The 19,984-nt window shown below is 41.0% G+C and overlaps 1 protein-coding gene across 1 annotated transcript in view; it reads left to right on the top strand.

Moving 5' to 3' along the window:
- LMTK2 (lemur tail kinase 2) overlaps positions 1–19,771 on the top strand; it is a 142,343-nt gene extending 122,572 nt beyond the window's left edge. Inside the window, exons 12-14 of the mRNA XM_089682745.1 lie at positions 290–419; positions 2,401–2,649; positions 17,254–19,771. Of these exons, the coding sequence (XP_089538871.1) occupies positions 290–419; positions 2,401–2,649; positions 17,254–17,282 (408 nt within the window). The 3' untranslated portion in view covers positions 17,283–19,771. The remainder of the gene's footprint in view (positions 1–289; positions 420–2,400; positions 2,650–17,253) is intronic.
- Positions 19,772–19,984: the final 213 nt, after the last annotated feature.

The raw sequence follows: 19,984 nt of genomic DNA, 5'->3' as shown, positions 1-19,984 counted from the left end.
AGCTGTGTTGGAACTCCCTCCCCTGTCACCTTTTTTCCTTATGGTGTTAGAAAAACTTGTCAGAAGTGACTCATGCAGGCAGCAGACGTATTTGCAATCTATAGTTGCCTTCTCTATTTCACTTGCAGTGCAGTTTTCATGGCTCCAAAAATACTTAGCCTGTGCCAATCCTTGATGGCTGCTTCAGATACAGTGACAATTTCTAGGAGTTTATTATACATTAGATTAAGAGCTACAGGCTTTATTATGAATAGTGCTAAGTTTTTTTGTTTTTTGTTTTGCTTTGTAGGAAACGCCAACCAAAGATCTGGGATCTCGAGCTGTGGACTCTAGTAGTCCAGTATCCAACAACAGTCAATCTTCCCCATCTGCTGCAGGATCACGGTTCACAAACTCTGAGAGCTCGACTGATGAAGAGGGTATGAGATAATTATGGTGCTGAACTGCAATAACTTGTTTGGTGCATACCAATCCAGTTACTGACCAGGCAGTAGTCCGACTACTTCTTGTGCTAATAACTTTCTTTGGGGGAAAAAAAAAGTGTTGGGAGAGTGAATGTGATCAGCACTGTCCAGACTGAGGTCAGGAGTTCTGCATCCTCATACAGGGGAATGAAAATTCCTCCTACATGCTGTAACTAGTGCTCTGCTGGACACTGATAGAAGTCACAAGACTGCTCTAACTGCTGATAAGAAAAGCTATTTAGCAGTTTATATTTACTAAAATAATTTCTTTTCCATGTAGTGTGTACTGTGGGAGACCAGATAGAGTGAATTCGGGGTCCTGGGTTTAGTAACACTTTAAACCAGTCCAGAGGCAGTGGATACAATTTTGGCAGTGTATTTGTCCTATACTTCAGTGTTTTTTGGTTTTTGTTTTTTTTAGGTGCTTTTTTTAGTTTGTCCTAGAGGAAAACTATATATTTTTTTTTTATTATTATTTTATGAAAGGTAAAGTTGTCCTTTTATGGAAATCCATTTATTGGCCAGATAATCGAGTAAAAAAACCTAAGCATTAGAGTTTGTACTTTTTTTTTTTTTTTTTTTTCTCCTCCTGGGAGTTTCAATAAAAGGAATTAGTCAGAAGTACTGCCTTAGTAAGTGCCTAAGACCTCATTCATCCATTCAGTAGCGTTACACATTACAAAACATGGGTATTTCAGCTTCCCTTTTAAGTGAGATCTCAGGTCTTGATGTAGTTTGCAGCTTGTGTCCTTTAGGTCTTGTTCACACAGGTGAATTTAAGTGTACATTCATGTGAGGGCCATGTTTGCCTGCACAGGGGATGCACAGGTATTCATTGCATCTCAGTGCAGTCAGTCCCATTCATGTCAATTGGAACAAAACAGATGCACAAACACAGGCATTGTTCCCAATTTAAATCCTTATGGGTATGTGTCCCCAAACACAGTGTGAGTTGGTCACACCCACATGGGTGAGCCAGTTGACATGAATGGGACTGCCTGTGCACAAATGTAGGGATCACCAGGGCATCCCATGCAGGCAAACACAGCCCTCACACAGGGCACAAAGACAAACTATATGGCGCTAAGATAGCTAGGAGAGTGGAGTGTGGATAAAGTCACGATGCAAGAGGGAAAACATACTAGGTGTGTTTGGGGTAGTAAACGTGCAAAGTTCCAAAAGGAGTGTGTCCACTTGAAATGGCTGCGCTCCTCTGTGTGAGTTTAGGATATTACTTCTTGCACTGTAAAAACAAAAGAAACAGCGGGTGCTGCCATCTAAGTGTACATTTATTTGAAATCATAAAAAAGTTAAAAATCGCACTCACATTGTACAAAATCATAAAAGCATTACTAGTCCTCTGGTATCTGCAGAGCTCAGCAGGGCAGGGTAGAGCAGAGTGACACCTGGAAGAAATTCTGTTGTTAGACCATTTGTGAGCTGTGATTAGGTAACTGTGCCTAGACCTAAAAGATGCAATCTAAAATATTGCCATTAATTTGCTACAGGCAGAAGGAAAGTATTTCCTCAATCTCTCCTTCAGTGATCACTCACTAGGACATTGAAACTCTGGCAGTGGAGATGGAGAGAAACAGAAGGGGGCTGATTTTATAAGGCAGTCATACACGTATATGTATGAATGAACATAAAGGTACACAGGCATCAGGATTTACATGATTGTGTCATCTATCAGGCAGCATCTTAGATCAGTATATTCTGACCCTGGTTGATGACTGATCAATGATGGGTCTGGCCGTTTTTGATAGAAAGGATTACAAAAGTATTGTTAGGGGGAGTATTGAGATTTTTAAAATGTATAATGTACCTGTAAGTGGTACACATTGCTTGGCTTGCATTTAATTGACATGAAAAAAATATACCTGCAAAGTTTTGTTTGCATACTATGCCTAAATAAATTGTCTTTTCACACTTCTAGGAGGTGCGTTTGAATGGGATGATGACTTTCCATCTCCTGATCCATCATTTTTGAACAAACCGACAGCAAACCTTATCGGTTCCAAGCTATCTGTTAACCCTTCTAAATACTTTTCACCTCCACCGCCATCTAGAAGTTCTGATGAAAATTGGACACATGCGTCCTCTTACTCCAGATTTTCTATTTCACCAGCAAATATTGCAAGTTTTTCTCTCACACACCTAACAGACTCGGATATTGAACAAGGGGGTAAGTGCTCTAATCTCGGAAGAAATCTGGCAACTACCCATCTGCTTCTTTTGTTGGGTTAATTGGGGTAAATATAACCTGAAAATGCAACACTAGTACATAGAGCCAACAACCAAATCTAGCTTGTAAATTCTTCCCTCCAAAGGAAAAGCTAAATATATTTAATTTTAAGCATACACTTAGTGTGTATTTACCCTTAGTGGGTTTTGATGACAAACATTTGCCCTAATAACTTAAAAATATGGTGAAAGCATTGGTTATGTGACCACCGCGTCATCATCTTCCCTTGCTTCACTGTTGCTATGTAGGCGAGCTTGAAAAACCTGTGTACATCCTCACCTTTGGACATACAGCACTATCTAGGAACTATGTTTTCCTGCATGCAGCACTGACATTGGAGCAAAGGTCTGGTAAAGAAACCCATGAAGTGTGATGACACTGTGCCTGTAGTATGTAGGGCTACATGAGGTGTGTCTGACATGGCCAATAGGAAAAGCTTGCGTTATGCTGGATGTCATCAAACCAGAAAGTGGGAAAGCGTCACCTGCAGGCTCAAAGGCAGAACCCAAAATATTAAGCAATTTTTTTAAATGTACCTAATTATGTTGAAATAATTTTACTTTACCTTTTAACCATTTCAATACCGTGCAATTTTACACCTTCCTGCCCAGGCCAGTTTTCATGTTTCAGCTCTCTCACACTTTGAATGACAATTGCGCGGTCATACAACATTGTACCCAAACTAAAATTTGATCATTTTCTTCACACAACTAGAGCTTTCTTTTGGTGGTATTTAATCACCGCTGGGGTTTTTATTTTTTGCTAAATTAACAAAAAAAGACCAAAAATTTTGAAAAAAAAACAAATTTTTCTTTGTTTCTGTTATAAAAGTTTACAAATAAATAACTGTTCTTCATAAATTTAGGCCGAGATGTATTCTGCTACATGTCTTTGGTGAAAATAACCCAAATTAGGATGTATTTTTTAGTTTGTAGGAAAGTTATAGAGTTCACAAACTATGGTATAGATCTGAATATTGATCAATCCTGAAGTACTGACAGCCAATCTAATATCTTGAGGTCCAAGAATGTCAGAACAGTACAGATATCCCCCAAATGATCCCTTTTTGCAGAGTAGACAGTCCGACGTACTTCATAAGAGGCATGGCAAGTTTTTTGAAGTTGTATTTTTTTGTCATAATTTTTCGGAAAATGAAAAAATTAAAAAAAATTATTTTCACTATTTTTTTTTTTACATACTGTCTACAGTACAGCGTCATCATATAACTGGCATGGCGGTGAACAGCGACACTGACTGGTGACAGTATGAAAAAAAATATATATATATTTTTTTAATTTTTTTATTTAATTTTTTATTACTTTTTTTTATTTTTTTTAAGATTTTTTTTGATATTTTACTATGACTAAAATAGTACAATGTTACCATAGTAACACTGTACTACTTTGGGGAAGTGATCAGTATTTTCTTTTTTTTTTTTTTTACTACACACAATTTGCTTATAGCAAAGAATTACTTTGCTATAAGCAAGCATTTACCTGAATGAAATCGATTCATTCAGCTTTTTTTTTTTTTTTTTTTTTTTTGTGCTTAGCTGTGATTTGGTCACAGCTAATCACATGACATGTGCATGTGATTAGCTGTGACCATTCATGAATGAAGCCATCCATTGTATACAACTGTCATGTGACCTGCTGTGATTGGTCACAGCAGGTCACATGGTACCGGCAACGGGAGCCGGTACTCGGATCTGTCATCGGCCGTGTCCGAGGTGCACGGGCGGTGACAGATCGCACTGCTGCGTCGCTCTGCAACCGCGCATGTGCGGGAGCACGCCAAATGGCGTGCACCCGGAAAGCTGCAGCACTTTTCAAGCCGCCAAACAGCCATTGGCCGGGCGGCTAATGGTTAAAGGATAAGCTCACTTTTTGGAGCAGGTTGCACATTACATCTATAGAGAGTAACATACTCCAGGCTTCCCCTCGCATTCCCATCCCCCCTCCCTGTTATAGCAGGTAGGGGATCCTCTCCCCGCACCCGTCATCACATTTTGAAAACATCACTTGTCCTCACAGCTGCATCTTTCATTCACAGGAATTTGTGACTTGGAAAACTACAAGTCCCTTCTGCCACTGTGAAAGACAACTTGTAGTTCTCAATAGACTGTAAGAGTGCTCATCGGCATGCTCATAGTCTGTTCAGTGCTTACAGTTTTTGAACATAAAGCTCATAGCCCTATACAGGCAACCGTACTGCATGCAGTGTGTGCTGGAGCCTGCCTGGCATTGCACCCGTGATCTACTGATTGTGGGTGAAATGCTCTGCTGCAGGCTTCTGTGGGAAAAAATAATAAAAGCAAATTTTTTTCCCCTGCAAACATAGGTGTGTTTATTATTCTTATTTTTTGCATTATGAAAAAAAAAAAGACAATCTTGAGGGAAAAAAAAGTATTTTTGACATTTTGCTATTAAACATGTCCAGTAAAAAAATTTAAAATGAATTTCGTCATAAATTTAGGCGAAAATGTATTCTGATACACGTCTTTGCTGAAAAAAAAAAAAAAAATCCCAATACGTGTAAATTAATTGGTTTACATGAAAGTTATAGCATTTACAGATGGCAGTGTATATGTGTGTACAGACATACACATATATATATATATATATATATATATATATATATATATATATATATATATATATATATATATATGAGAGAGAGATTATATATAGAGAGATGTGTGTGTATTTATGTATATATATATATATATATACTGGGGTTTTTTTTTAATGTATTTTTTTTTTTTAATTTTTACTAGTAATGGTGGTGATCAGCTACTTATAACGGGACTGCGGCGGGCATTCTGTCACTGGGGGGAACTGACTTGGTGTCACTGACCTCCCCAGTGACACCAGTACAGTGATCAGTGCTAATAAAAAGCACTGACACTGTATTAATGGCACTGGGCAGGAAGGGGTTAACGTGGGGCGAGCAAAGAATTAACTGTATGCAGTTTTACTTTCTGCTGTGTGTGCTTTCAACTTAAGCACACTGCTTTGCATGGCTCTGTTACACAGAGCCATGCAAAACGGTGTACCCAAGTTGGCGGAATGGATCTGTATTGTTTACGTACAGTTCTCGCCCTCAGTCGGTAATGCTCCTTGGCTTGCACGCGCCCCTTACTCAGAAGTGCAAAATCATGTATATATGTGATTTTGTGCACATGTGCCGCCCTGTAGCAGTATTACTGCTATAAGGCGGACGGGAAGTGGTTAAGGATAGTTAGATTACACTATGCGTTTTTATGATTAGTTTTTTCAGTCATCTCTGGTTTGTTTTATTATGAGCATTTGTTTTTGTGAAATAAATTTGGTGCTAGCTTATGTTTGCCAACAGAGAAGGGGGCAAGACTTAAGCCGACTATGCACTAGGAGATTTTTGAATGAACATTCCCACAAAACCCTGTACGAAAATTCTCAGTACAGTTGGTGGCTTGACAGATTTCATTCCAAAGTACTTCAAAATGTAATTTGCTTGTAACTTTCAATTTTAGAATGAATGGACTTACTGAATGAAAACCACATATACTATTAGAGATTGATTCAAGAAAATGTTCTTGCTATTGTCAAAGACGAATATCGATTTGACCCCACTAATTAGAACAATGAAAGCACTGTTAGGCATACATTTAACCCTTTGATCGCCCCTAGATGTTAAGCCTTTCTCAACCAGTGTCATTGGTACAGTGTCGGTGTATATTAGCACTGAACACTGTATTAGTGTCACTGTTTCCCACAAAGTGTCAGTCCGTGTCAGATTGACTTCCATGCTATTACAGTCCACTATAAGTCACGGATTACTGCCAATACTTGAATTTTTTTTTTTAATTTTATACAAGTATATATCCCATAGTTTGTAGAAGCTATATCTTTCACGCAAACCAATCAATGTACACTTGCTGGGATTTTTTTTTTTTTACCAAAAATATGTAGCAGAATACATTTTGCCCTAAATTTATCAAGACATTTTTTTTAATTGGATATGTTTTATAGCAGAAAGTAAAAATTATTTTGGATTTTTTTCTCAATTTTCGGCCTTTTTTCATTTTGTAGCTCAAAAAAATAAAAACCGTGTGGTGATCAAATACCACCAAAAGAAAGCTCTATCTGTGTGAAAACAAATGATACAAATTTCATGAGGGTACAGTGTTGCATGACTGCACAATTGTCAGTTAAAGTAGCGCAGTGCAGTATAGCAAAAAATGGCTTGGTCAGATAGGGGGATATAACCGTTCCGGAGGGCAAGTGGTTAGAATGAACTCTAGTGAGCATCATTGCAATCATTGGGACTCGGGCTATTATAGGTCAGCATACTGGTATAGCAAATTACTTATTGATTTTTCTAAAACATCTGGAATACATTGAGGTTTGCTTGTAACAAACACCTGCTAATAGAAACTACCCTGCTACTCAAATGTTCCTGTGCAGCTGCTCTTCTTAAGGGGGTAGGTGGGCAGAAATCTGTAATGAAATACAGTGACTGCCATTACAGACTTCTGGAAGTATGAAAAAATAAGACTGCGCTGGTAGCAGGTCAAAACACAATGTATACCATAACACAAACACACGGAAAATTATAAATCATATCAATCCCAGAAAAAAAATTTAATATATATTTTGGGAATATATATATATATATATATATATATATATATATATATATGTCCCCAACAAAAGTGTGGTAGTGAAAAATAAAAATGCAAAAAATGTCCTTTTCACCAAGTGAATCCACCACCAAATGAACTGAATAAACTCACCGGAGCAATATGCTGATTATATTATAAACCAGCATAAGCACTTTTTTGCTCTGGGAGCAACGATCTGCAGACAGTAGAGACACAGCTTAGGCTTGGAAGAGATGATTTCCTAGAGCAATACTCTGCAGGAGACTCTGAAGATCCACTTTAATCACATCCCATCCAATTTTAAGAGGTATTGGAATGGCCATTCGGAATAAAAAAAGCTCATGGTGCAGTACTTCTTAAACACTATTTTAATGACAAAAACACACTTACAAAAAACGGTGTCCAACCGACACCAGCATATTCAGCATAGACAGAAGACCAGGAATGGACCCAGCCACAATACATATGCGATCTTGCTATGTTAGGAGCGCGCTGACGTCACACGCTCAAACCACGCCCTGCGCGTTTCGTCATTCGACGTCCTCACGGAACAGAGGAGTGTGAGACATCCTAAACTCATTATATAGGCAATGCATTAAACTCACGCCAGCTGATAATATTTCACAATCGCTTGTATGAAAGCGCCAGTGACAGGTCTTCATAATAGACGTATACTTAGAAAATGACAAAAACAGAATATGTTTTGGAGGCAGGAGTAATAACACATACATATCCACATCTCAACAACAGATTATTAAACATGCTGAGCATCTATTAAACCCTTAAAGGGCCATACCTCCCAATAAGGGAGGACCCTGCAGTGTTTAAATAGATATTATAATAAAGCAACTCATATCCCCTTAAAGGGGCCATAACCTGCAGACTAAATGGCGATTCTAAAACAAAAAATTAAACTACAAACCTTACAAAAAATTTCTAAAATCAATAATTATATAAATTAAAAAATATATATATATTTATATATGTGTATATATATATGTGTGTGTGTGTGTGTGTATATACAGCTCCAATGTAGCATCATACAGAATATAAAAACAATATATAAAAGGAAAAAACAAAAAATTTGTGAGAAAACAAATTGATATGATTTATAATTTTCCTTGTGTTTGTTATGGTATATATTGTGTTTTGACCTGCTACCAGCTACCAGGGTAGCTACCAGGGTAGACTTTGCAGCTGGTTTATTGATTTATTTGGGTTTATATTCTTCTTTACCATATTTTGTTGTCTGGCGCTCTCTATATTTATTTAGTCAGACTTCTGAAAGTGCAGATTATTCAATGTTTACTTATGAATGGGGTATGTAGCGCTAGAGAACAGATGACAAGCACGGGGACTGTTACAATATGAAGTAACCATACAGTAGTTCATATAATGATTCATATATAACGGTCAGAAGCAAAACGGAGATGATCCAATGCTGCTCCAGATAACATTCGGTGAGATAAGAGAAAATAGTGAGGTTGTGCGCTTACCACAAGTACACACAATATGAGCATTGTATGCAATTCAACAGCAACCAGGCATCATGGTCTGGTCAATAGCCTGGGCACCCTCTGGTCATATCCGAACATCTGGGTCACAGGTACACCGCTATCCAGGCCCCCTCTGGCTTTCAAATCCAAAACGCCACCTTGCATAAGCTGCACATCCTCACAGCTCCATGCTCCTCCAGAGCTGGCAACACAACCTCACTATTTTCTCTTATCTCACCGAATGTTATCTGGAGCAGCATTGGATCATCTCCGTTTGGCTTCTGACCGTTATATATGAATCATTATATAAACTACTGTATGGTTACTTCATATTGTAACAGTCCCCGTGCTTGTCATCTGTTCTCTAGCGCTACATACCCCATTCATAAGTTTTTATTCCAAGGTTTTGAGCTTTACCCTGTATGTTAGCTGCTCACCTGATCTGTTTGCGCTCACTTACCCACCCTTTATATTTGTACTATTCAATGTTTAAGTTCAATACTTTCTCACTGATCTAAAACAGCGATTAAATAAGCAGACCAGTGACCATAAAAGAAAACAAAAAAAAATAAAAATCTCCTCTTCCTATTATTTTCCAGGGCACAACAAATGCATGCTGGTGGCATAACGTTTTTTTATTTATATGTGAGTGTCATACTCACATAGCCAAGCTTGATGTCATTATCTATGGTCATTGCTAACCTATAAAAATGTTACTGTCATGTTCATTTCTGTCTACACAAACCAGACTTTATCTTAAACTTACAAAAAAAATGTATTTTATGCATTCAACATGATGCAAATTCAAAGAGGATTTTGAGACAAAGTCCAAAAATCTGCATTGGGGGCCAGGCATATACACACATACCATTTAAAAAAAAAAGAACAGGACAAGTTTTACGCATTAAAAAACAGATCTATGTTACTGAAAATTATGCAGGAACTTTTTGTTCCTTGCTTACTGATCATTACAGTTTTTACAGCTGTGAATGAGACCTTTATGCTATATGGTGTGAATCCTTGTGAGCTATTCTGAATCCAATAGGTGTTTTAAATAATAATTATATACTAATCTTTAATGTATGGTGCGCTGGCACTTGCACAAACTCACTTGGTGGTGTCAAATCAATATAAATGGTATTTAAAGTGCCGCGCTCCTATTATTGTGCATATATATCTCTAAATCCACTCTATACTTGTTAGACTCAATCAATGAATATATAAATCAAGTGTAAATCATAATAATAATCATGAGTGATAAGCCATAAATTAATCAATGCGATAAAGTTATTACCAGTGAATTACCAATACACACATCATAACCTAGATGTGTGTAATGAAAATAGTGAAACCTTAATATAATGTGAATATTTATAATACATATAATTAGTACCATTCTAATTATATACAATCAATCCAGTAATAATTGTGCAACTATACACTACCATGTGCACGTGCATAGGTGTAATAAGTAAATAAATTAATTAAATAAAAGTCTTTGTGAAAAAGTGCCAAAGTGAGGGTGATTCCTTGTTTCCTCTCGTCAGGTGCCTTATGGTCTTCCTATGCGCTCACCTTTATGTTTGCCTGAGAGAATTCAGGCAAATACGCTTTTTGATCCTTCCAGGATCGATGGATAAAAGCTCTGTGATATAGATGTGCCAAGGTGTGGATGTAGGTACTCCTGTACTCTCCTCTTTCTCCTTTATTCCACTGCTCATATGTCAATTGTGAGACCAGCTTTATCTCCTTATTCCCCTCCAGGGGTCATCTCCTTCTCATTTCCTCCTCTCACCCATATGCAATTTAGGGGTCAGATATAGAGAAAATAAAACAAACGATAGTGCCTTATCCTTTAAAATGATGGAAGTTTATTTCTGCCTGTAGCGGTATTACACAGCTAGATGCATTTCCTTGGTGGTACAGGGCGGCAAATAAATCATATAGAAATCTTGGGTGAGCAATCCTCAATCTCTGCTCTCCCTCCCTGCCTGCCTCTGTCTGCAGTCGGAATTACCGAGCCTCACCGCTACCACGTCGTGACGTCAGAGCCCCTCCCCTACGCGTTGCGTCACAGGGTCACGTGACTTCATCAGGGGGATAATGATTGGATCGTGAATGAGACCTTACCTTTTTAAAGTGACACTAATTGAAATCCTTACTCTCCAGAAATAATTCAAATACATGCACTACTTGATGGCCCAGTAATCAGATTTTTTACAGTGCTTTTCTGCCTTGTAACGTCGGTGAGCTCCCAAAACTCTCCTCTACCCCCCGCTTTGGTTTGTTGGGAACGAGCAATGCATGCTCGTTGCAGTCATGTGTACTGCTCTATACACACTACAAATCCCATAGTCCATATCAGAAGTGAGCAATAAAAGGTAGCTACATTTCTACATACAGTGAGACCATGGAGAATGAACAACAAGACGTTTGATCACAGCAGCAAAGAAAAAGGAGTTTGGAAAAGGCTGAGAAAAAAATAATTTTTAAACCAGAATTTAGGGTCACTGTAATGCTATGTTAATGCTTTGTCAACTATATTTTGTAAATATCTAGAGCTGTCTGTTGTATGTAAAAATTATTTTTGGACGAAGTTACAGGAAAGGGTAATAATGAAAATCTTTATAAAAAGCTACTGAATAAGACCTATCTGCTCCAAAAAACAAATGTATAATATGTTGGGGTATAAGAGATAAATTATAGGTTGTAGAACCAAGATATTTGGGGGGGGGCGCATTAAATGACAGAGCAAAACAGAACAGTGGAGTCTATAGTGCTAGTGTTCTAAGTATTCTAAAATATCATACTTTACTACTACAGCAGAAATCTAGAAGCATGGAAAACATCTATCCGTATTCATAAATAGTACTATTTGCACTTTAAAGAGTTGCTAAACCCACAACAGTAAAATCAGTCTGTATATGCTGTAAAGCAGGGGTCCTCAAACTTTTTAAACAAGGGGCCAGTTCACTGTCCCTCAGATCGTTGGAGGGCCGGACTACATTTAAAAAAAAAAAAATTTGTAAAATACACCTATCTATCTATCTATATATATATATATCTATCTATATATCTATCTATCTATCTATCTATCTATCTATCTATCTATCTATCTATCTATCTATCTATCTATATATCCGCTACCAAAACAATATACTAGCAATAACTTTGCCCACACAGAGACATACAGACTGCACTGCGCATCAATGCAGCCTCACCAGTGCCCATCAATGCAGTATGATCAGCGTCCATTAACGCAGCCTCACCAGTGCCCATCAATGCAGTCTGATTAGCGTCCATTAATGCAGCCTCACCAATGTCCATGAATGCAGTCTGATCAGTGTCCATTAATGCAGCCTCACCAATGCCCATCAATGCAGTCTGATCAGTGTCCATTAATGCAGCCTCACCAATGTCCATCAATGGCATTGATGGACACTGGTGATGCTGCATTCATGGGCATTGGTGAGGGCATTAATGGACACTAATCAGACTGCATTGAATCAATGCAGTATGATCAGTGTCCATTAATGCAACCTCACCAGTGTCCATCAATTCAATGCAGTCTGATCAGTGTCCTTCTCCTCGGCGGTCTGTTACTGCCCAGCGCGGGAGAACTGCAGGCAGCCCCTCCAGAGATCAAACTCCACCCCTCTATCATTTACGCCGGCCTGATCTACATCCCCAGCACACAGTACTATCACTGGGGGTGGAGCCGAGGGGCATGTGAGGGAGAGGCAGAGCCAGTCAGAGCGGTGCTGGTGGAATGAAAGTGAAAGTATGCAGCGGATGCCGCTGTGAAAGTACGCAGGGGGATGCCAAATATTTCAAAACACCCGACGGGCCAGATAAATGTCCTCAGCAGGCCGAATGCGGGCCATAGTTTGAGGACCCCTGCTGTAAAGCATGCTTGTTTTATTTATTGTGCAACCTAAGGGGATGATAATCTGCATTGTGTAAAAACACTATCTGATCCTGTCTACTCTGATCCTCCCCTTCTTCCAGTGTCCCCCTGGATGTCCCTTCCAGTGCATTTCCATGTTGTGTGTACTGCAGGATATCGGATATAGTGGATGCAGGGTCCTGGGTTTAGTAACACTTTCAGTTAAACGTTTTCAAATAAACATAAAAGCATATTACATGTGTACAAGTTATATTCAGTCTTGCACTCCTATTGTGCCACCTAAATGAGCAGAGTCGCATGTATCTAGACTAGTACAGCTTAGGAGAAATCTTACGTTTTTTGGATTAAAAAAGGTTGTTTGCTCTTGCATTATGCCAGTTGACAAGCGATAAGATAACATTTTCAGTGGCAGAACGTTTCTCTTCGGTCTTGCTTTATAATTTCCAGATTAGGTATAAAGTGACATTGAACTAATGTGTGATTGAAGCAGATGTGTACAGGTATGAGAGAAGAGCAGGTGGAACTTGTTAATATTTAATAGTTAATATTTAACTGCTGCAAAACCTAAAACAAGAATTCACAATTATGCTTTGAAATAGCATTTTTGATGGCAGATTCCAGCTAATGGAGAGAAGTGCCTAATACACAGCTTCAAACTGATCTACTTTGACCTTTTTCCTGATGTAAAAAATAAACCATGCTTGTCAATTTTGGGGGCCCATTCCTCGAGCACTAATTTGAACCTCTATACTTCCTCTGTTAAAACTCTGCGTGAAGAGCTGGGCTCCCATGCTGCTGCTCTTCAATTACTGTATTATGAAGATACTATAATTTTCTAAATGGGCTTTGAATTTATTGTGGGGAAATTTCTCCATCCCTGCCATTCACCTGTGTGGCTGTGACCATACCTCATAGTAATTTTGTTGCTTATTGGAAAGATTAGTAACCACCATTTGTGAGTCCAAAATGGTGATTTACTGTCATACCCTCCAGGCACTAATGCCTGCTGTCATAATTCTATTATTTTCTCATTCACACACTGCCCTCGTCATACCTTCAGACTCATCTACTACACATACTGCCCATTGTCATACCCTCCACACCCATCTTGCACATATTGCTCAGTAATACCCTCTATACTCTCCTGCACATATTGTTTTCCCTGTAACACCCTCCTCTCTTTTGTACAGTTAATCACCCTGTAATCTGCATTTTCTCATGCACATACTGCCCAAAATCATACCCTTTGTGTAGTTCTCTCTTACACATGGTTTCCCTCATAATGCCTTCTACACTCTTTTCTTGTACGTTATTCAACCTAAAATACTCTCTGCACTCCCATCCTGCACATACTTCCTGCTGTCATACACTATGCACACTGTCTACTTGTATTGCCCCTGGAGTACCCCCTGCACTCCTCTCCTGCACATATCACTTTGCGTTTCATACAATCTGAAATCTTCTTTTGTATACCCTGTTCACTATCATACACTCTGAACTTCTATTCTTCCCCTATGGACTGCTGTCATACACTCTGCACTCCTCCTACATGTTCTGCACCTGTCGTACCCTCTGCACTCCTCCTACACTTACTGCACCTGTCATATCCTCTGCACTCCTCCTACATGTTCTGCACCTGTCATATCCTCTGCACTCCCCCTACACGTACTGCACCTGTCATATCCTCTGCACTCCTCCTACATGTTCTGCACCTGTCATATCCTCTGCACTCCTCCTACACTTACTGCACCTGTCATATCCTCTGCACTCCTCCTACACGTACTGCACCTGTCATATCCTCTGCACTCCTCCTACACTTACTGCACCTGTCATATCCTCTGCACTCCCCCTACACGTACTGCACCTGTCATATCCTCTGCACTCCTCCTACATGTTCTGCACCTGTCATATCCTCTGCACTCCTCCTACACGTACTGCACCTGTCATATCCTCTGCACTCCTCCTACACCTACTGCACCTGTCATATCCTCTGCACTCCTCCTACATGTTCTGCACCTGTCATATCCTCTGCACTCCTCCTACATGTTCTGCACCTGTCATATCCTCTGCACTCCTCCTACACGTACTGCACCTGTCATATCCTCTGCACTCCTCCTACACGTACTGCACCTGTCATATCCTCTGCACTCCTCCTACACGTACTGCACCTGTCATATCCTCTGCACTCCTCCTACACGTACTGCACCTGTCATATCCTCTGCACTCCTCCTACACGTACTGCACCTGTCATATCCTCTGCACTCCTCCTACACGTACTGCACCTGTCATATCCTCTGCACTCCTCCTACACTTACTGCACCTCTCGTAACCTCTGCACTCTTCATACATGTACTGCACCTGTTGTAACCTCTGCACTCCTCCTACATGCAAAAGGAAAACAGAGGGCGCATGGGCCTAGTGCACTACTTCAAAAACCATTTATTGTATAAAAGAAGTGGTAATATACTCACAAAGGAAAACAGTCCTAGAATTCCCAGGAATCCCATCATGGATATCATTCAGTGAGACTGCACCCAGCTGTAATTTATGTGATGTGCCCTTGACACTGTTTTCCTTTTGTGAGTATATATTTCCACTTCTTTTATACAATAAATGGTTTTTGAAGATAATGCACTAGGCCTGTGCGAAGTTTGTTGGTTTTTCTTTTGCATGCTGTACATTTGGATTTCCCTGATCCGTTGAGGGCAGCAAGGCGTGCACAGTTTAAGGCTTCCCACAAGAGTCCATCTTCCAGCGCAGGAGTATATGCATATGCGATTTTCGAATCCTCCTACACGTACCGCACCTGTCGTAACCCCTGCGCTGCTCCTACACGTACCGCACCTGTCGTAACCCCTGCGCTGCTCCTACACGTACCGCACCTGTCGTAACCCCTGCGCTGCTCCTACACGTACCGCACCTGTCGTAACCCCTGCGCTGCTCCTACACGTACCGCACCTGTCGTAACCCCTGCGCTGCTCCTACACGTACCGCACCTGTCGTAACCCCTGCGCTGCTCCTACACGTACCGCACCTGTCGTAACCCCTGCGCTGCTCCTACACGTACCGCACCTGTCGTAACCCCTGCGCTGCTCCTACACGTACCGCACCTGTCGTAACCCCTGCGCTGCTCCTACACGTACCGCACCTGTCGTAACCCCTGCGCTGCTCCTACACGTACCGCACCTGTCGTAACCCCTGCGCTGCTCCTACACGTACCGCACCTGTCGTAACCCCTGCGCTGCTCCTACACGTACCGCACCTGTCGTAACCCCTGCGCTGCTCCTACACGTACCGCACCTGTCGTAACCCCTGCGCTGCTCCTACACGTACCGCACCTGTCGTAACCCCTGCGCGGCTCCTACACGTACCGCACCTGTCGTAACCCCTGCGCTGCTCCTACACGTACCGCACCTGTCGTAACCCCTGCGCTGCTCCTACACGTACCGCACCTGTCGTAACCCCTGCGCTGCTCCTACACGTACCGCACCTGTCGTAACCTCTGCGCGGCTCCTACACGTACCGCACCTGTCGTAACCTCTGCGCGGCTCCTACACGTACCGCACCTGTCGTAACCTCTGCGCGGCTCCTACACGTACCGCACCTGTCGTAACCTCTGCGCGGCTCCTACACGTACCGCACCTGTTGGAACCTCTGCGCGGCTCCTACACGTACCGCACCTGTCGTAACCTCTGCGCGGCTCCTACACGTACCGCACCTGTCGTAACCTCTGCGCGGCTCCTACACGTACCGCACCTGTCGTAACCTCTGCGCGGCTCCTACACGTACCGCACCTGTCGTAACCTCTGCGCGGCTCCTACACGTACCGCACCTGTCGTAACCTCTGCGCGGCTCCTACACGTACCGCACCTGTCGTAACCTCTGCGCGGCTCCTACACGTACCGCACCTGTCGTAACCTCTGCGCGGCTCCTACACGTACCGCACCTGTCGTAACCTCTGCGCGGCTCCTACACGTACCGCACCTGTCGTAACCTCTGCGCGGCTCCTACACGTACCGCACCTGTCGTAACCTCTGCGCGGCTCCTACACGTACCGCACCTGTCGTAACCTCTGCGCGGCTCCTACACGTACCGCACCTGTCGTAACCTCTGCGCGGCTCCTACACGTACCGCACCTGTCGTAACCTCTGCGCGGCTCCTACACGTACCGCACCTGTCGTAACCTCTGCGCGGCTCCTACACGTACCGCACCTGTCGTAACCTCTGCGCGGCTCCTACACGTACCGCACCTGTCGGAACCTCTGCGCGGCTCCTACACGTACCGCACCTGTCGGAACCTCTGCGCGGCTCCTACACGTACCGCACCTGTCGGAACCTCTGCTCTCCTCGCCACACTGCTCCTATCGCCTCTCTGCACTACATTGTTGGTTTTATACCCAACCTTTCCCAAAGTGTTAATAAAATGTTGTCACTGTTAAAGTATATTGCCATTAAAGGTGACTGTCTTCAAAACATTTTTGTTTCTTCTCTATTTCTAGGTAGTAGTGAGGATGGTGAAAAGGACTGAAGAAAAGACTACTGTTCCCTTTGTGGATGGCACTTGTACACATTACGTTCTCTGTAAAGGAGCAATCTCTGATTGTGTAATGTTTGAGAACCCTGGCAGCAGGAGTATGCCTATGGTGTAAATTATTGTACAATCTACTTCCTCATCTCCACAGTCTACTGCCATGCTCAGTGATCCCAGCACTCCTGCTCTTTGCCTATGTAAAGCTATTACTGCATTCAGTGCACATTATACAGGTTAGAGCTGTAAAGTAGTATCTAGTACAATGGACCTTGTACATTGAGGTATATATCTTTATTGTGTCTGTGCTAATGTAATGAAAAGAAATCTTACTGTGTATCCATCATCGTTTAAAACACTATGTATTGATTATTATTGCACTGTTATATTTCTTGCATATCTGTACAGAAGTTTTTTTTTAATGGGGGGAACCACTGCTTGCTATAAATTTTATCTGTTCGATTGTGTTGATATTTGTTCTTTGCATTCTAGATTGTGAATGAAGCTGCTCCTGAGATTCTTGATCTCAGCATCTTATATGCTGTATCTTTTTCATATTGTTGTTTTTCTCTGAAAACAGCAGCATATATATATTTTTTTTCAAAGATTTCGGATCTTTTTTGCACATCCAGTATGACAATATATTGTATGCTTTCACTCCTCAGTATATAGAACAGTCCCGATATTTGTACCTAAAACTAATGTGGTTGATTTAGATGTGGGTTGGTATATCCACTTTTCTTAGCTGTACCTGGCTGTAACTCCTGCTATGTGTTACAGGTCTATAGGATATACAATCCATAGATAGTCCTATATAGACATGTAATTATTTTTTTAGCAGACAATATGCTGCAGAGAATGGAAGGTACACATCCCTTAATTTCAGTAGTGCATGTTTATTATAAATTGGGAGTCCAGCCAAAACTTGCTTTTCTAGTTTTGAACAGATTGAAGGAAGGTTAGAACCTCTGTCAGGTCAGTACTGCTGTCTCTATCCCTTGATGGGGTGACTTCAATAATATTTTTTAGTGATCATTGTTGCTGGGTCTAAAAGTGACAAATTTAAAATTCAATTTTGTGTCACTGGCCCTTGACATAAGGGAAAGTCTTCCAGTAGGGGCACTTGGTCTGGGACAACTGTAGAATTATTCTTGATTTTGGGAACATTTACACTAATTTCCTGTTCTATTTTTAAGACTGGAAAGTAAGGAGAACCTTTCCAATGTGGAGCCTGAAATAACATGACGGATGTTCTAACTCTTTACAATTCAAACCCCCAAATTTAAGCCGAGAGTTCTACTATAAAATATATTAAGCCTTGTGCTCACTCCTATAGTTCCTGTTCTCGTATGCATGTTGTTCTAGCAGTATATAGTTTTCAACTTGTTTGAATGGGTCATGTATATGCTTCCCCTGCTGCTCACTGTGGTTCCTCCTGCCAGCTCATATGTTCTGTAATGACATACAAGCTGACAAGAGAAAATACAGCGAGTGGATGTGTTTAAATATTGTGAGCAGTTTTTCGTAAAACGCGTTGCTGGAAAGGTAGATATATGTAATGGCATTTTTGCACGTAAATTTACATGCAAATGGCCCAGTGCTGGCATGGTTTCTTTAAAGATACTGATAGAATCATAGAGAGAGAAACAAAAAAACAAACTAATGCTGGGCTGAGATTTAAAAGAAGTGCTAACATTAAAATGGGTTATGTTCATGCCTGAGCACCTTAAGCTAAGCATAGTCCAGTTAGCAAAGAGAGTTCTCATACTCTGCATCAGTTGTTACTCCATGAATGGGACTGCCAGGCTGTAGAGCAGCCCATGGAAGCTGTAACCAGCCTATTAATACTTGTAGACATGCCACCATTCCTTCAAAGTCCCCTATCATCCCTCTGCTTGTCTCTATTGCTTATCACCCACCATCAAAGATGAAATATTGGCTTAAACAGGACTATAAATAATTTGTGTACTGCCAAATGTTGTGAACAAATAATTAAACCCCTGCTGCTGCAATCACTGTATGTGGGTGTTCATCATAAATAATATAAAAACAATTGTATTGTGCTGCTGTTATTGCTAATAAATATATATATATATAATTTTTTTTTTTTTTTTCCATCAGTGCAAAGTCCACATACAAACTAAGTCTGTAAAACATGCCAATCGTAGTCCAAAATATGTATAAATCTTTCTATTTATTCTACTTTATTAAAATTACACTCATATGACAAAGATGTAAATCTGCTAAAGACAGGCACTGTGATTAAAAGTACTCTGCGTTGAGTGTCCTGTGGCATCTCCGGTACGCTGGCTCTCCTGACACCTGGCTCCTCCCCACGTGTATCGCCACAGACCACGATAGTCTTGATGGGAGGGGATTTTTTCCTTTTTAAACAGCTTTCTCCAAGCCTTTAAAACACCCTTCAGCTCTTGTTTGCAAATGTCACATCTATATCTTAAAGTGGTAGTAAACCACCCAAAAAAAAAAAATCTAAAAAAAAAAAAAATCCCTGCAAATAATGACCATAATGTGCTAGTATGCATCTTATACTAGCACATTATGAAAGACTTGCCTGAAAAAGAAGCCCTCCAGCAGAGCGCTGTCACGGCTCCCCAAGGCTTCCATCTTCACTCGGTCTTCCTTCGGGTTCACAAGCTGCAGCCATTTGATTGACCGAGTCACGATGTCACTCCCACGCATGC

This window comes from Staurois parvus, unplaced genomic scaffold, assembly GCF_062004578.1.
Source record: "Staurois parvus isolate SC_StPar_1 unplaced genomic scaffold, SC_StPar_1.0 ptg000297l, whole genome shotgun sequence".
Classification (NCBI taxonomy): domain Eukaryota; kingdom Metazoa; phylum Chordata; class Amphibia; order Anura; family Ranidae; genus Staurois; species Staurois parvus.
This window is presented reverse-complemented; position numbering and strand designations above follow the sequence as displayed.